This window comes from Mizuhopecten yessoensis, unplaced genomic scaffold (assembly GCF_002113885.1).
Source record: "Mizuhopecten yessoensis strain PY_sf001 unplaced genomic scaffold, ASM211388v2 scaffold793, whole genome shotgun sequence".
NCBI lineage: Eukaryota > Metazoa > Mollusca > Bivalvia > Pectinida > Pectinidae > Mizuhopecten > Mizuhopecten yessoensis.
Genome location: NW_018403724.1, coordinates 29,157 through 43,874, shown reverse-complemented (window position 1 = coordinate 43,874; position 14,718 = coordinate 29,157). Strand labels below are relative to the sequence as shown.

At 37.0% G+C, this 14,718-nt stretch overlaps 2 protein-coding genes across 2 annotated transcripts; both read right to left on the bottom strand.

The window, feature by feature from the left end:
- Positions 1-1,187: 1,187 nt before the first annotated feature.
- Positions 1,188-3,177, bottom strand: LOC110452918. The gene is made up of 3 exons (XM_021501679.1): positions 2,988-3,177; positions 2,244-2,333; positions 1,188-1,689 (listed from the first exon to the last, which is right to left on the bottom strand). Exons 1-3 carry the CDS (start codon positions 3,064-3,066, stop codon positions 1,553-1,555), a joined length of 306 nt encoding a protein of 101 aa, XP_021357354.1. The 5' UTR covers positions 3,067-3,177; the 3' UTR covers positions 1,188-1,552.
- A 44-nt stretch (positions 3,178-3,221) lies between these two features.
- On the bottom strand, positions 3,222-12,962 carry LOC110452927 (mediator of RNA polymerase II transcription subunit 15-like; the record flags this gene model as incomplete). Its single annotated transcript, XM_021501688.1, has 7 exons — positions 12,947-12,962; positions 12,590-12,667; positions 7,308-7,382; positions 5,839-5,943; positions 5,350-5,453; positions 4,140-4,262; positions 3,222-3,659 (listed from the first exon to the last, which is right to left on the bottom strand). Coding segments are annotated over exons 1-7 (939 nt in total), but the record flags the coding sequence as incomplete, so codon positions are not given.
- Between the last annotated feature and the right edge of the window lie 1,756 nt (positions 12,963-14,718).

Sequence of the window (14,718 nt, the reverse complement as noted above, 5' to 3'; positions counted from 1 at the left end):
AGACTTCCTTTGTCTTCTTTATTTGATAGACTTCCTTTGTCTTCTTTACTTGATAGACTTCCTTTGTCTTCTTTACTTGATTGACTTCCTTTGTCTTCTTTATTTGATAGACTTCCTTTGTCTTCTTTATTTGATAGACTTCCTTTTGACTTTATTTGATAGATTTCCTTTGAAAGTATTTCCTTCTTTATTTTATAGACTTATTTTGACTTCTTTATTTGATAGGCTTCCTTTGTCTTCTTTATTTGATAGACTTCCTTTGAAAGGATATCCTTCTTTATTTGATAGACTTCCTTGGTCTTCTTTATTTGATAGATTTCCTTTGTCTTCCTTTGAAAGGATGTCCGGCACTCTTAATATCTAACTACTGTTATATACATTTAAATTAAAAACAAATGTTATAATCACAGCGACATAATGCCCGCATACTTGGTCTTGATTAATTTAATAATGGTGAGTGTTAGCCTTTTTTGTTTCACAATTATAAATAATATTATTATCCATATGTTGTAGCGCTTTAGAGTAAGTTTGCAAATCATATAAAGCGCTATATAAATGTTGTATATTATTGTTATTATTAGTATATGTTGCACGGGATATATAAAATTGCTTGCAATTCATCCAAAAAGAGAAGAATTCTCCTTACTATGTCTTATACAGGAACTAAAGAATGAGTAGCTGATATTCCGTCTTTTTGTATTGCAGAGTTATCTGCTCTTGTGAGCAGGTATTGATTGTTACGTCATTAGTTTGTGTGAGAAAATTACGTCGTTATCTCAAAAAATGATGACGTTACTCTCACAAACAAATGACGTAACAAGTAATACCTGCTATCAAGAGCAGATAACTCGGCAATACGAAAAGACGGAATATATCATAGTAAATATAGGTACCTAACATTAACGTATGGTAACATCGAACAACTGTTTCATCAGATTGGTGGTCATACACCAACACATATGTAAGTACAGATCACGTCATACACCATACACATATGTCAGTACAGAGCACGTCTGACACCATACACATATGTCAGTACAGATCACGTCATACACCATACACATATGTCAGTACAGAGCACGTCTGACACCATACACATATGTCAGTACAGAGCACGTCTGACACCAACACATATGTCAGTACAGAGCACGTCATACACCAACACATATGTAAGTACAGAGCACGTCATACACCAACACATATGTAAGTACAGAGCACGTCTGACACCAAAACATATGTCAGTACAGAGCACGTCTGACGTCTGACACCAACACATATGTCAGTACAGACCACGTCTGACACCATACACATATGTCAGTACAGAGCACGTCTGACACCATACACATATGTCAGTAAAGAGCACGTCTGACACCAACACATATGTAAGTACAGAGCACGTCATACACCAAAACATATGTCAGTACAGAGCACGTCTGACACCAACACATATGTAAGTACAGAGCACGTCATACACCAAAACATGTCAGTACAGAGCACGTCTGACACCATACATTCATTTATTTAGATATCGACACTGTCATTCATTTCATCATCAGGCGCATTCACAGCGCTCGCAGCCGTTGGCATCTTTCCTGTACTTTGGAGGGTTTCCACACGGAAGTATGCAGAAGATCGAAACACACGGCGTCTCAGTCGTGTGAGGTTTAGTAACAGGGCGTGGTGCTTGTGCTGAGAAAAAACAAAAGTCAGAGCTGCATTACTTAAAGCACTTTACTAAACTTTCATCTGTAATAACCTCTTTTCCGTACTAACAGTAGCTGTGGTGGGATGTTCTGGCTATTTAATCCTCGGACGAGAGATATGTTTATACGTAATACTGGTTCTTAGAAAGCGTTCCATAGTGTGTATTTATATTTTAACATTCGGAATAAAAGGACCACATTTACATTTTACTATTAGAACTCTGTCGTTTTGTTTTTGTTTTTTGCTTTGTTTGCTGTGCACTTCAGATTACATGAGTAAACTGTGAAATTCAGATCGTGACATCAGTACATCACAAAGGGTACAAAACACAAATTACATTGCACTTTGACAGAACATTTTATAACAATACAAACAAAATTACATGAACAGATGAGTAGGTCACACACAGGATAAAAGTTTATATTTTGAAAATTACTTCGACAGAGTTTAATGTCAGTATTAAGACAGGATTTTACACGAAGGCATGTTTTACAACATCATAGGATACACAGGCGTCAGATATTTATATATGAACTTACTTGGACAGATTTGTAAATCGCATACAGGACAGAAATTGGCGTCATAGGTACCGCAACCGGGAGGACAGTTGATATCAAACACAGGGCACCCTACGGAATACAAAGGGGAGACAATTCATGTGATATGAAGAAACGCATTTTACAATGTTCCATGAAATATTTATCACTAGTATCTACTACAATTGGAAGCACGTAAATCTGTAATTCTCCTACAACCGTTATAAGTTTCCTCACTCATTGGATAAACCAATTTGGAGTTGGTTTTCTTGTTTGGTCCCCCACTAGTGGATGATACCCTGGACGAGATTTCATTGATATATTTTTTAGATATGACGTCACGTAACAATGCTTTACGACGTCACCTACCACTGTGACGTCGTTATTCACGGAAAATGTTTAGCCGTCGGAAAAGACATACTATATATTCTCGAGAAACATGTTGTTTATCAGATAAAAAATGAACGTGATGTGAGAAAAAGGTCCCCAAACTCGTAATGACTAGATATCATGCTTCTATAACTCTCTTTTATTAATTTTCAAATTGTAAAATATATCCGGTAAACTTCGTGTCTGTATACAATTTGCCAATTCACTTACTCGAGTAAGATCGACACGATGAGCACCCATCACTGATTGGGAAATCTCTATTTATACTGCCATACCAATTTCTGGTTGGTGTGACAAATCCACTGTGCTGATGCTGACCGTAGTCAACTCGTGAACAACAAAGTAGGGTAAACTCACCTGACGTCACAACTGGCGTTGACGTGGTCATCACTGTCGACAAACTGTTGTCAGTGGCATTGGCAAGCGAGGTAGTCATGTAAACAGTATCATTAGAAGGGTTTGGTGTAGTCGTATTGACACCTGATACATTTAAAGTTTGAGTTGTGGTTGTTGAGATTGTTATTGGAGTTGTAGTTGTTGCTGTGGTTGTGTGAGTAGTAGTTGTTGTTGGAGTTGTGGTTGTTGTTGGAGTTGTGGTTGTTGTGGTTGTTGTGGTTGTTGTGGTTGTTGTGGTTGTTGTTGGAGTTGTGGTTGTTGCTGTGGTTGTTGAGGGAGTAGTGGTTGTTGTTGGAGTTGTGGTTGGTGTTGGAGTTGTGGTTGTTGTTCGAGTTGTGGTTGTTGTTGTTGTTGTTGTTGGAGTTGTGGTTGTTTTTGGAGATGTGGTTGTTGTTGGAGTTGTGGGTGTTGTTGGAGTTGTGGTTGTTGTTGGAGTTGTGGGTGTTGTGGTTGTTGTGGTTGTTGTTGGAGTTGTGGTTGTTGTTCGAGTTGTGGTTGTTGTTGTTGTTGTTGTTGGAGTTGTGATTGTTTTTGGAGATGTGGTTGTTGTTGGAGTTGTGGTTGTTGTTGGAGTTGTGGTTGTTGTTGGAGTTGTGGTTGTTGTTGGAGTTGTGGTTGTTGTTGGAGTTGTGGTTGTTGTGGGTGTTGTGGTTGTTGTAGTTGTTGTGGGCGTTGTGGTTGTTGTTGGAGTTGTGGTTGTTGTTGGAGTTATGGTTGTGGTTGATGTTGGAGTTGTGGTTGTTGTTGGAGTTGTGGTTGTTGTTGGAGTTGTGGTTGTTGTGGGCGTTGTGGTTGTTGTGGGACTTGTGGTTGTTATGGGACTTGTGGTTGTTGTTGAAATTGTGGTTGTTGTTGGAGTTGTGGTTGTTGTGGGCGTTGTGGTTGTTGTTGGAGTTGTGGTTGTTGTTGGAGTTATGGTTGTGGTTGATGTTGGAGTTGTTGGTGTTGTTGGAGATGTGGGTGTTGTTGGAGTTGTGGTTGTTGTTGGAGTTGTGGTTGTTGTGGGACTTGTGGTTGTTGTGGGACTTGTGGTTGTTGTGGGACTTGTGGTTGTTATGGGTCTTGTGGTTGTTGTTGAAATTGAGGTTGTTGTTGGAGTTGTGGTTTTTGTTGAAATTGTGGTTGTTGTTGGAGGTGTGGTTGTTGTTGGAGTTGTGGTTGTTGTTGGAGTTGTGGTTGTGGTTGTTGTTGGAGTTGCGGTTGTTGTTGAAGTTGTTGTTGTTGTGGGCGTTGTGACTATTGTGGGCGTTGTGGTTGTTGTTGGAGTTGTGGTTGTTGTTGAAATTGTGGTTGTTGTGGGAGTTGTGGTTGGTGTTGGAGTTGTGGTTGTTGTTGGAGTTGTGGTTGTTGTGATTGTTGTGGTTGTTGTGGTTGTTGTTGGAGTTGTGGCTGTTGTTGGAGTTGTGGTTGTTGTTAGAGTTATGGTTGTTGTGGGAGTTGTGGTTGTTGTGGGACTTGTGGTTGTTGTGGGAATGGTGGTTGTTGTAGGACTTGTGGTTGTTGTCATAGTTGTAGTTGTTGTGGGAGCTGTTGTTTCCGTTGTCTTCGAACCTAGAATGCATTAAAATAATATTTTGTATGATTGTTTTTATTGAACAAAAACAATATCCGTTAACGACTCAATATTTATAATTGAAATATAACCAAGGTATTGATTTGAAACAGAAATCGTTTAATTAAGTACATGTCACTTGTCAGTACACTGTACATGTCGCTTGTCAGTCCAATGTACATGTCTCTTGTGAAATTGTGGTTGTTGTTGGAGGTCAGTACACTGAACATGTCACTTGTCAGTACACTGTACATGTCTCTTGTCAGTACACAGTACAAGTCACTTGTCAGTACACTGTACATGTCACTTGTCAGTACACTGTAAATGTCACTTGTCAGTACACTGTACATGTCACCTTTCAGTACACTGTACATGTCACTTGTCAGTACACTGTACATGTCACCTTTCAGTGTACTGACAGGTGACATGTACAGTGTGCTGACAGGTGACATGTACACTGAACTGACAGGTGACATGTACAGTAGACTGACAAGTGACATGTCCTGTGTACTGACAAGAGACATGTTCAGTGTACTGAAAGGTGAAATGTACAGTGTACTGAAAGGTGACCTGTACAGTGTACTGATAAGTGACATGGACACTGGAAACCCCCTCAGTACACAGTACATGTCACTTGTCAGTACAGTGTACATGTCACTTGTCAAAACGACATCTTTACTTGTTTACGCATGAAGATTACGTTTACCTTTTTTGTCCGCGGACTATGATACGCGACTTTTACCCACACTTACCGCCACATTGACATCTTACACAGCCTGTCCTGAAGTCTATAAACCGACAGCCCATTGGACAATAGGGATCGTAAGCCTCACAGCCATTGGCTCCCTGGTTAGGACCACCTCCATTAATCCCTCCTGTAAATATCCCAATACTGCCACTTAGCATGTAAAAATATACATTGTGATTCAGCACCATGTTGTCGGCATGGTCTACTGTCTTATTCATCATATATCTCAGAGTTAATAACAAAGCGAGTGAATACCAAGACAAGTTTGTCCGGTTTTCAAACATTTCTGTTTCTATCATAGCAACTATAAAGCATACCATTAAACAAAAAAACAAAAAAATCTCCGCAGTTTGTTCTCCTCAGATATTAAGTTCATCAAGGCGTGCACTCTCTGGATTCACGGAAAATATATCCAAATGTATTACGATAAAACTGAACAAAAACAAAAGAAGTCCAACAAGAAAATCTTCAGTTTTTCTATCTATTTAACTTCCGTTCGTGGTCATCATTACCTGAACCTGGACCGAACTGACCGGAACCCCCGTCACTACAGATCGGACAGCCCTTACTGTCACGAACGATCTGCCAAGGGAGACAATTTCCGAGGGCGGGGCATCCTAATTAAAATATCAAACAATAGCATTCATGTTATCCATTATACAATTTATATGTTTCAGAAAATTGTTAAATCAAGAATATGGTGGAAACATTTTAGCATTTTATAAATCAATAAATTGTACTAGTGATATGTACTAATATTTATATAGAGGATCTGACACGAGTGTTCATGTAACATTGAATGTATTGAACTAGTTTATTAATTCCATATGAAATTAATAAAAGAGTTTAATAAATTCAATATTATATGAACAAGAGTGGTAAATTCTGTTTATTATATAATTCGAGAAACACTCCTATATATAGTTGTCCTCAACACGTCTCCTCTATATACCGATGACTGACGATAGACGCATTACGTGCATTATGTCTGGAGCTCGCTGCGTTACAAAAATAGTTCTAGAAACTTCTCCCCGAGAACCTTTTAAATGAACAAACAATCATTTAGGTTTCTTTTCATCAATCAATGTTTTAATAATTATCATAACAACATAAATAATTATTTTTTTATGAGAAAACCATTCAACGGTTCGCGTTTACGTAAAATAGTAGCGACGTCACATATTTGGCACAACGGCGCGTGCAATGTCAAGGTAAAGGTCATCACAATACACATCGAAGTCTGCACTTTTTAAAAGTTTACAGGGACTTGGAGTGATTGTCACTCTCTATAACATGGGCGCATTTCTTTGGAGGGGGTTGTTGGTGAACGTGAACCTCGATGTTTCCGCCTGTCACTGAGACAGAAAACTGTGGAATCCGCCATGAAACTGGAACACTGATGAGTTGACCGGTTACACGTGTTCGCCATTGTGTGTGTCGGGAGAAGTACAAGTGAAATTTAAACATGCAGATGCTGAATTTGTGTGAATCTAACACTCGTGTTCATGAATATTGAATTTATTAAACTCGTTTATTAGATAGTATCTCCGGTAACTCGGTCAGCCATTTTGTTTACAAACGTAGAATTTGTAGTGCGTAGGAATATGACCTGATTCCCCTGGTGACAAGACTCATTCGCATGTTTATTGTACGTGTGCTATATCGCCTTTACTGAACGGCAATATTGCACGTAAATAGCAGAAAATAACACATAAATTGTGCGGTCAAATGTTTCTCTAAAGATTAAAAAACATCTTTTTGATATCCATGATGCTTTGCCACACCATTTCGCTTAAATATATTCAGATTAGGCGATTGTGAATGAACTGAGCTGTGCACGCTATATATCTCAAAGGCCAACAGCTAATTATGGTAAAAAAAATACGTCTAATATTTCTATGAGTGTTATCATGCTTATATCGTGTGGACAAGAATTGCGAAATTGCTATAACGCCTCATTTTAACATAATGGTTTGATTACCTTGTCCAGATCCTCCACCGGAACCGGAACTGGATCCAGAACTGCTACTTCCGCTTGAGCTACCGCCTCCCCCACCTACCATAAATACACAACAAAAATAATAATTTTCCAGTGGGTTATGCATGATCTGAAATGTAAAATAGGCTGCTTAGGAACATATGTTTAATTAGTTTGTGAAAGGGTATCGGGAGCACCCACGTTGTAATGTAAAACCAATGAGTATCAGTGGAGTTAACTTACCCTGAAACAGTCGTTTGGTTCATCAGGGGAGATAATTAATCATGCCATAGACATTGAAAACATTTTTTTATTTCAAATTTATAAACATTAGGGGTTAAATAAATGTGCTTCTTTTTCTATTTTAAATGCAATTTAAACCAATTCCGATTTCCTCCTTTTTGGCACCTAGAATAACCGGTGAGTCCTCATAAGACAGAACGGCTGGCATTGACACTGAAAACAGTCGTTGTATTTTCATAAGGGGAGATAGCTTACCTTTACATGGACACTGAATTTATTTTTCTTCTATCAGGGGAGATAACTTACCCTGACATAAAAACTAAAAACATTTGTTTTTTTTCTAACAAGGGAGATAACCTACCCTTACATTGACACCGGAAACAATCAGGTTTTTTTCAATGATGGAAGATAACTCACCCTGACATGGACACTGGAAACACCCGTTTACGTATTGTAAACACGGACACATGAATCCCGTGTAACATCTCCTCTGACGTATGTAGGAGGCTAAAACACAGACGTTTAACTCTTTAAGCCGATATTTCATTTATTGTGATCCTGAGGACCAATGGTGAGTCCTTAATGAATCAATTCGCGTCAAGCTGGCATGAATATTGAGAAAGCTCGTTCACAACCCCTATTCGAAGTTCGATTAAATGAGACCAGAAAGGACCTTCTCCCAATACTCAAAGGGAAACTACAATCAGATGAGAAATGATACAAGGGACTTCACCAGAGACAAATACTTTAATGGCCATCAAGACACCAGGAATGTAGAAGACAACTGGAACATGATTAAAGAATTTATACTAGGAATCACCAAAACCAATGTACCAACTAAAACATCAAAGGAAAACAGTCAATACCATGGATCACTAATAACATCAAGGTCATGATAAAACGGAAGAACAGAACACACGGCAACTATATAAAAAAACACCAACAGCGTGAGAAAAAAACGAAAATGGCAAGAACTAAGACGCACAATTAACAAGGAAATTGAAACAGCACACAATGTCAACAACTTAATAGGGGATATAAAACAGGATTCCAAACCATTTTGGAAATATATTAACAACCAGAAGGCCGACAAACAGGGAATACCACCACTTAAGACTCAAGATAGTTTGACCGCCGTTACAGACCAACAGAAAGCGGAGGCATTGAATAAACAGTTTACAAGTGTTTATACTAAGACGAAATACGAATCCATTCCATGCCAGACACCACTCGTAGACAAAATGAGGAACATCACAGTATCAAGCAAAGGTGTGGAGAAGATTCTAAAGAACATCAATGCATCAAAAGCGATGGGTCCTGATGGTATACACCCCAGAGTTCTAAAAGAATTGGCACCTAAAATATCGGAGGTAATTGCTCACTTTTTCCAACAATCCATCAACAGATCTAGAGGAACCATCCCAGATGAATGGAAAAGTGCAAATATATGTCCATTATTCAAGAAGAACGATAGAACCATCCCAAGTAATTACAGACCAGTATCTCTAACATGTATTACTTGCAAACTTCTAGAACATGTCATTTGCTCGAACCTAATGCAGCACTTTGAAGATCATAACATCTTAAATAGCCGACAACATGCATTTAGAAGACGACACAGCTGTGAAACCCAACTCATTAACGTGATTCACGACTGGGCAACTGCAATTGACAACAGGAAACAAACTGATATATTTATTTTGGACTTTGAAAAAGCATTTGACACTGTACCACACAAGCTTTTAAAAAGTAAACTTCACAAATATGGTGTGCCGAAAAATATCTTGAATTGGATTAACGCCTTCCTATCTAAAAGATCTCAGTGCGTTGTAGTGAATGGAATTAAATCTGAAACATCAACAGTACTATCAGGAGTACCTCAAGGAACAGTTCTTGGTCCCATCCTATTTCTAGTCCATATCAACGATATAGCAGATAATGTAACATCTGAAATTAGGCTGTTCGCAGACGACTGTGTATGCTACAGAGAAATAAAAAAACGAAGATGACTGTGCAGAACTACAGAAAGATATTGACACTTTTGGTAACTGGGCTAATAATTGGGGTATGAGATTTTAACCAATTAAATGCAACATGATGACATTGAGCCGCAAGAAGAAGACAACATCATTCGAATATACATTAAAAGATACCAAACTCTAATTCTTAACATCTATCAAATACCTAGGAGTCAATATTACCAATGACCTACACTGGGGAAAACACATAGATGAGATATGCAACAAATCTTACAGGACATTAGGATTATTGAAAAGAAATATTCAATCATGTCCACTTGGAGTTAAACTCCAGACATATAAAGGACTCATACAACCTGTCCTCGACTATGCGAGCACTGCCTGGGACCCACACCAAATATATCTTCAAGATCAGCTGGAAAATGTACAGAAAAGGGCGGCAAGGTTCATAACATCAAACTACAACTACGACCCAGGTAGTATGACAGCAATTTTAGACCAGCTGCAACTACCATCCCTAAAAGATCGCCGAACTCAAAACAGACTTATCCTCTTCTGCAAAGGCATACACGGTCAAGCCAACTTACCATCTGATCAATTGAAAGAACCATCTAGGACGACCAAGAACATGCATAGCCAACATTACCTGAGATTGCAAACAAAGTCAGACACTTTAAAATTCAGCTTCATACCAAACACAATTAAAGATTGGAACCTACTACCACCGGATATTTTCACCAAAATCAAAACAGCTAAAGAACCAGCTAAAACTTTCAGTGATATCGTAAGGGGGGTCCCACTTAAGTAAAGTACTTGACGCACGCGCGGTGTAATAATATCCTTGGATGTGTCACCGTATACCTATCAAGATCAAGATCAAGATTACACACATAATGTATTGTCTGAATGCGTTGTGGCGTTATTTACCTTTGCATATTCCTCGGGAAATACGACCCCTACGCAAAGTTTTTCTCAACATGTTCAAAGGCATAAGAGAAAATAGGGGGTTTGACAACCGTGCTTTCGAAATTATAGAATATCCTTCATTTAATGTTTATCTGTTGACAGACCTTGGTAAAATTATCAGTTTTCGTGTTAAATAAATGTGATATGGTTGTATTTGAAATTATCATAAACGAAGAGTTGTGTAATCAAAAATCAGATTCTGCTTAATATCCATAAAAATTAACAACCAAATAGAAATATGACAATGGTTACATAAAGTCTATAGATAAAGTGTATAAAGCGCATACTTACAATGTATAACTTCAAAACTCAGAGCGGCCACCACAACGAAAAGTGTTAGTCCTCTGGTAATAAAAACCATGTTATTATTGAACAACTAAGACATATGAGTGAGGATCGCTAGGATGTAAAAATACATCTACTGATGTAACATATATAGTCAAGACATGTGAGCAGGTAATAATCTAAAGGCGAGGAAGGTAAACAGTTAATTATCTACAGGTGAGGCTATAGTGTGGTCAGAAGGTCACGGGTTCTCACCTGTACCGATAACACACGAGACACTAGTCCGGACACCTAGTAGTAAGATCTTAACATCAAACTGCCCACGTCTTAAAAACAGGCTTTAGATCTTACAATGTATTTCAAATTCATATTTATTCAACAATGTTACCTGCTTATAAACAACACAACAGTGCAAATTTTACGAAATTATAAAATGTTCATGGTAATACTATTTCACAAATTTCATGGTAATACTATTTCACAAATTTTCATGGTAATATTATTTCACAAATTTTCATGGTAATACTATTTTATAAATGTTCATGGTAATATTATTTCACAAATTTTCATGGTAATACTATTTCATAAATTTTCATTGTAATACTATTTCACAAATTTTCATGGTAATACTATTTCACAAATGTTCGTGGTAATATTATTTCACAAATTTTCATGGTAATACTATTTCACAAATTTTCATTGTAATACTATTTCACAAATTTTCATGGTAATACTATTTCACAAATGTTCATGGTAATACTATTTCACAAATTCGGTGGTAAACCAGCGAATTAAACATAACAGCGATGATTTCTCGTATAGAAACATGGTTATTGTATATGTAACTATAGAAACACGGTTATTGTATATGTAACTATAGAAACACAGTTATTTTATATGTAACTATAGAAACAGGGTTATTGTATATGTACCTATAGAAACACAGTTGTTGTATATGTAACTATAGAAACACAGTTATTGTATATGTAACGTATACAACTTAAAACCATAATGTGGGTAACGTAACACTATAACGTATAATGTACAATCTCACAACGATAATTTCTAGTCATTTAACACAAAATATGGTACAATTCTTCACTTGGATTATTTCTAGTCAGTATGTTGTAATTTTCAATATCACAGACATTTCTTGAGTAATACCATAAGGCTTAAAACCTCAAAACAACGCTATTCAAACATACGTTAGTCTTTTGAAGTAACGTTTTATACATTGAACCGTTCTATCTAACACAACCCTCAACAATCAACATTGCAAATATTTACATGTATTTGTTTCTTTAACGCACAAATAACAATCATTGAGATCTAATACGAATGCAGCACCTATATAAGTATAAAGAAATATCTACTATTTTTTTTATTAACACAATACATCTCTAGCACACACACATGCACATAGGGAGATATTAGCAAAGTGGCATAGGACTAGTAACCTACCCGGGGTATGCTGTAACCGTGGTGGCTACAGTAATCTCTGTCATGAGTAGTGACATGGTTCATAATATATACACTTTCCTTATTAATTTGAAATTAACCAGTACTATAGAATTTTGAAATTCATAAAATGAGGGGTTTTGTGCTCCCCCCCCCCCCCTTCTGTTTCCATAACGTAGTGTAATGAGAGATCTGATTTTAATTAGATTGAACGTATAATAAATGTATATATACAGTGTAGCTTAAGTGTCTCTAGTCTCATGTAGGGCAAGGGGAACTATTATTTTCGTTCCTTTTTTTCATTTTCAAGATTCTCAGAACATCTACATTATACAGAACATCCCATCAACACACATCCACACATTACAGTTGTTGAATGTGCTAAATTATCATCATCCTCCTCCTCATCATCATCATCATCCTCATCATCATCTGAGGATTTTTTACAATCACCAAGACACATTCAATGTTCACGCACTTTCACACACAGAGAGACAAAAAAAAAAGGAGAGAGAGAGAGAGAGAGAGAGAGAGAGAGAGAGAGAGGAAAATTAATAAAATAAATAACTGCTGTGAGTATATGTCAATATTTTGTCTTTTAAAGTACATTTGTTCCTGTATGTATATAACCATCAAAGAAAGATAGTAATAAGTTGGCTCAGCCGGCATCGTTCAAAAAACACAAATCTGACTTACACTGTACATGTATACCTGCATCAGCAGTCATTGCTATACTTATTCTAATTGAATAGAGACCTGCTTGTAGACATAAATAGAAGGGGTTGGAGTAAGTAAGAGAGTAACACCTACTAACTTAATATAAATAGTCATAAGACTCGGGGTTAGGTGAGGTCAAGCTCTACTCATTTTAACCATTTTTCCCATTCAGAAGTAAATCTTCTAAGACATTGTTCCCCTTTACCACGAGCAATACATTTCTGAACCTTATAGTAATCTTTAATCGAATTGACTAAAGCCGTCACATTAAGTGACTTATGAAAACATCTAGTTTTGTATATATATCGGGGTGCCAGAAGACGGTTATTGAAACTTCTCTCCGTCTCACCCGCTGTACCTGCACGCTAATCGCCATGAATGGTTTTGTCGCGTATTCTAAAAAAAGTCTCTAAGTGATAAAACACCTGACATCACAGATGCTGGACACACTAATAGTAAAATGATGGGTATATACTATAATATATATATTGTAGTAGATAATAAATAAATTAACAAGTCCTTGCGAAGGAAAATATAGAATAAAAACAAATCTGTCAGATCTTCCGCTATAGGCCTTTCTGCCTTCTAGGGCTTCTTCAGGCGGAAGATCTGACAGATTTATGTTTTTAATTTATATTATAAAGGATATACATATCATTTTACTATTAGTGTGTCCAGCACCAATGCCTGTCAAGGTACACGCACGACTCGTACTGGTATAATCGTTATTACCTGGCCATGGGCCGCTTTCGTTTATCGTGACTGATCCAGACGGTTGGACAGTTGTTCGTTTATGAAATAACGTCGGATCTAGAAATCTGATTTTCCTTTAAGTTTATGACAAAGTCTTGCAAGATCTGCATACACATTTACAGGTCAGCCAGGATTTATACCCGAAAATGTTACATTTTAAAACAGACAAACCGGTTGAATCAGATAAGCGATGAAGGGGCTCGGTAACGTTGGTGACACGGCATAGTCCATGATACGAAGATTTAGCATATAAAAAGCTGGATGTTATGAAGCAATCCTAATTGCGCTTTGATGCACTTCAAATGAATGTAATTTTCAAAACGTTGACGACGAACCGTCATAAGTAGACTACGTCATTAAATTTAAATAATAATAATTGATATTTCATGCACTTAGAAGAACTACCCTTTTCTTTAATTCGTTTTCCTAAAGTTAAGATGAGCTGTTGAAACAAATATTTTAATTTATTTTCTTTCTTAATTTTACAATATTTCTTCTCTTTTCGGTGAACAGTATTCAAGATGTGACAAATACATGTGTATCTAAACCGAGATTGACGTGCCATAATATAAGTCTTTCACGTTCCTTCATTTTCTCACAGGATTCTTGATAATTATGCTAATTTCGTTTCAGAAAAACAATGTTCATGACTTCGATTATACTGAAAAATAAACTGATAAAATTCAGCACAAGTTAAGGAAGACAATTATCTAGCTCTTCAGTTTCATGGAATTCCATTCATGATGGGATTCTTGACCTAAACAATTTTTACGGCAAAAATTAACATTGTGTCTATGGGAATACCTTAATAACAGAGGCAAAGATAGTAACATACCATAGAAACACGGGATAGTTATAGCAGTTAGTATATCAAGTCTTATCAAAACTGGATATCACACGAAGTCATGATTTAAAACCAAACGTAACTTAACATTGAGAATTCAACTTATGATGGGAAAATGACGTTCGTGACAGACGCTTAAAATTGATCCGGTCATGCTCACTGTATCCCT

Coding starts and splice junctions, on each gene's coding strand:
- LOC110452918 (XM_021501679.1), bottom strand. CDS start 3,066: ATGACTACCTCGCTTGCCAATGCCACTGACAACAGTTTGTCGACAGTG. Junction 2,334..2,987: donor AACGCCAGTTGTGACGTCAG/GTGAGTTTACCC, acceptor TGTATTCCGTAG/GGTGCCCTGTGTTTGATATC. Junction 1,690..2,243: donor CGATTTACAAATCTGTCCAA/GTAAGTTCATAT, acceptor GTTTTTTCTCAG/CACAAGCACCACGCCCTGTT.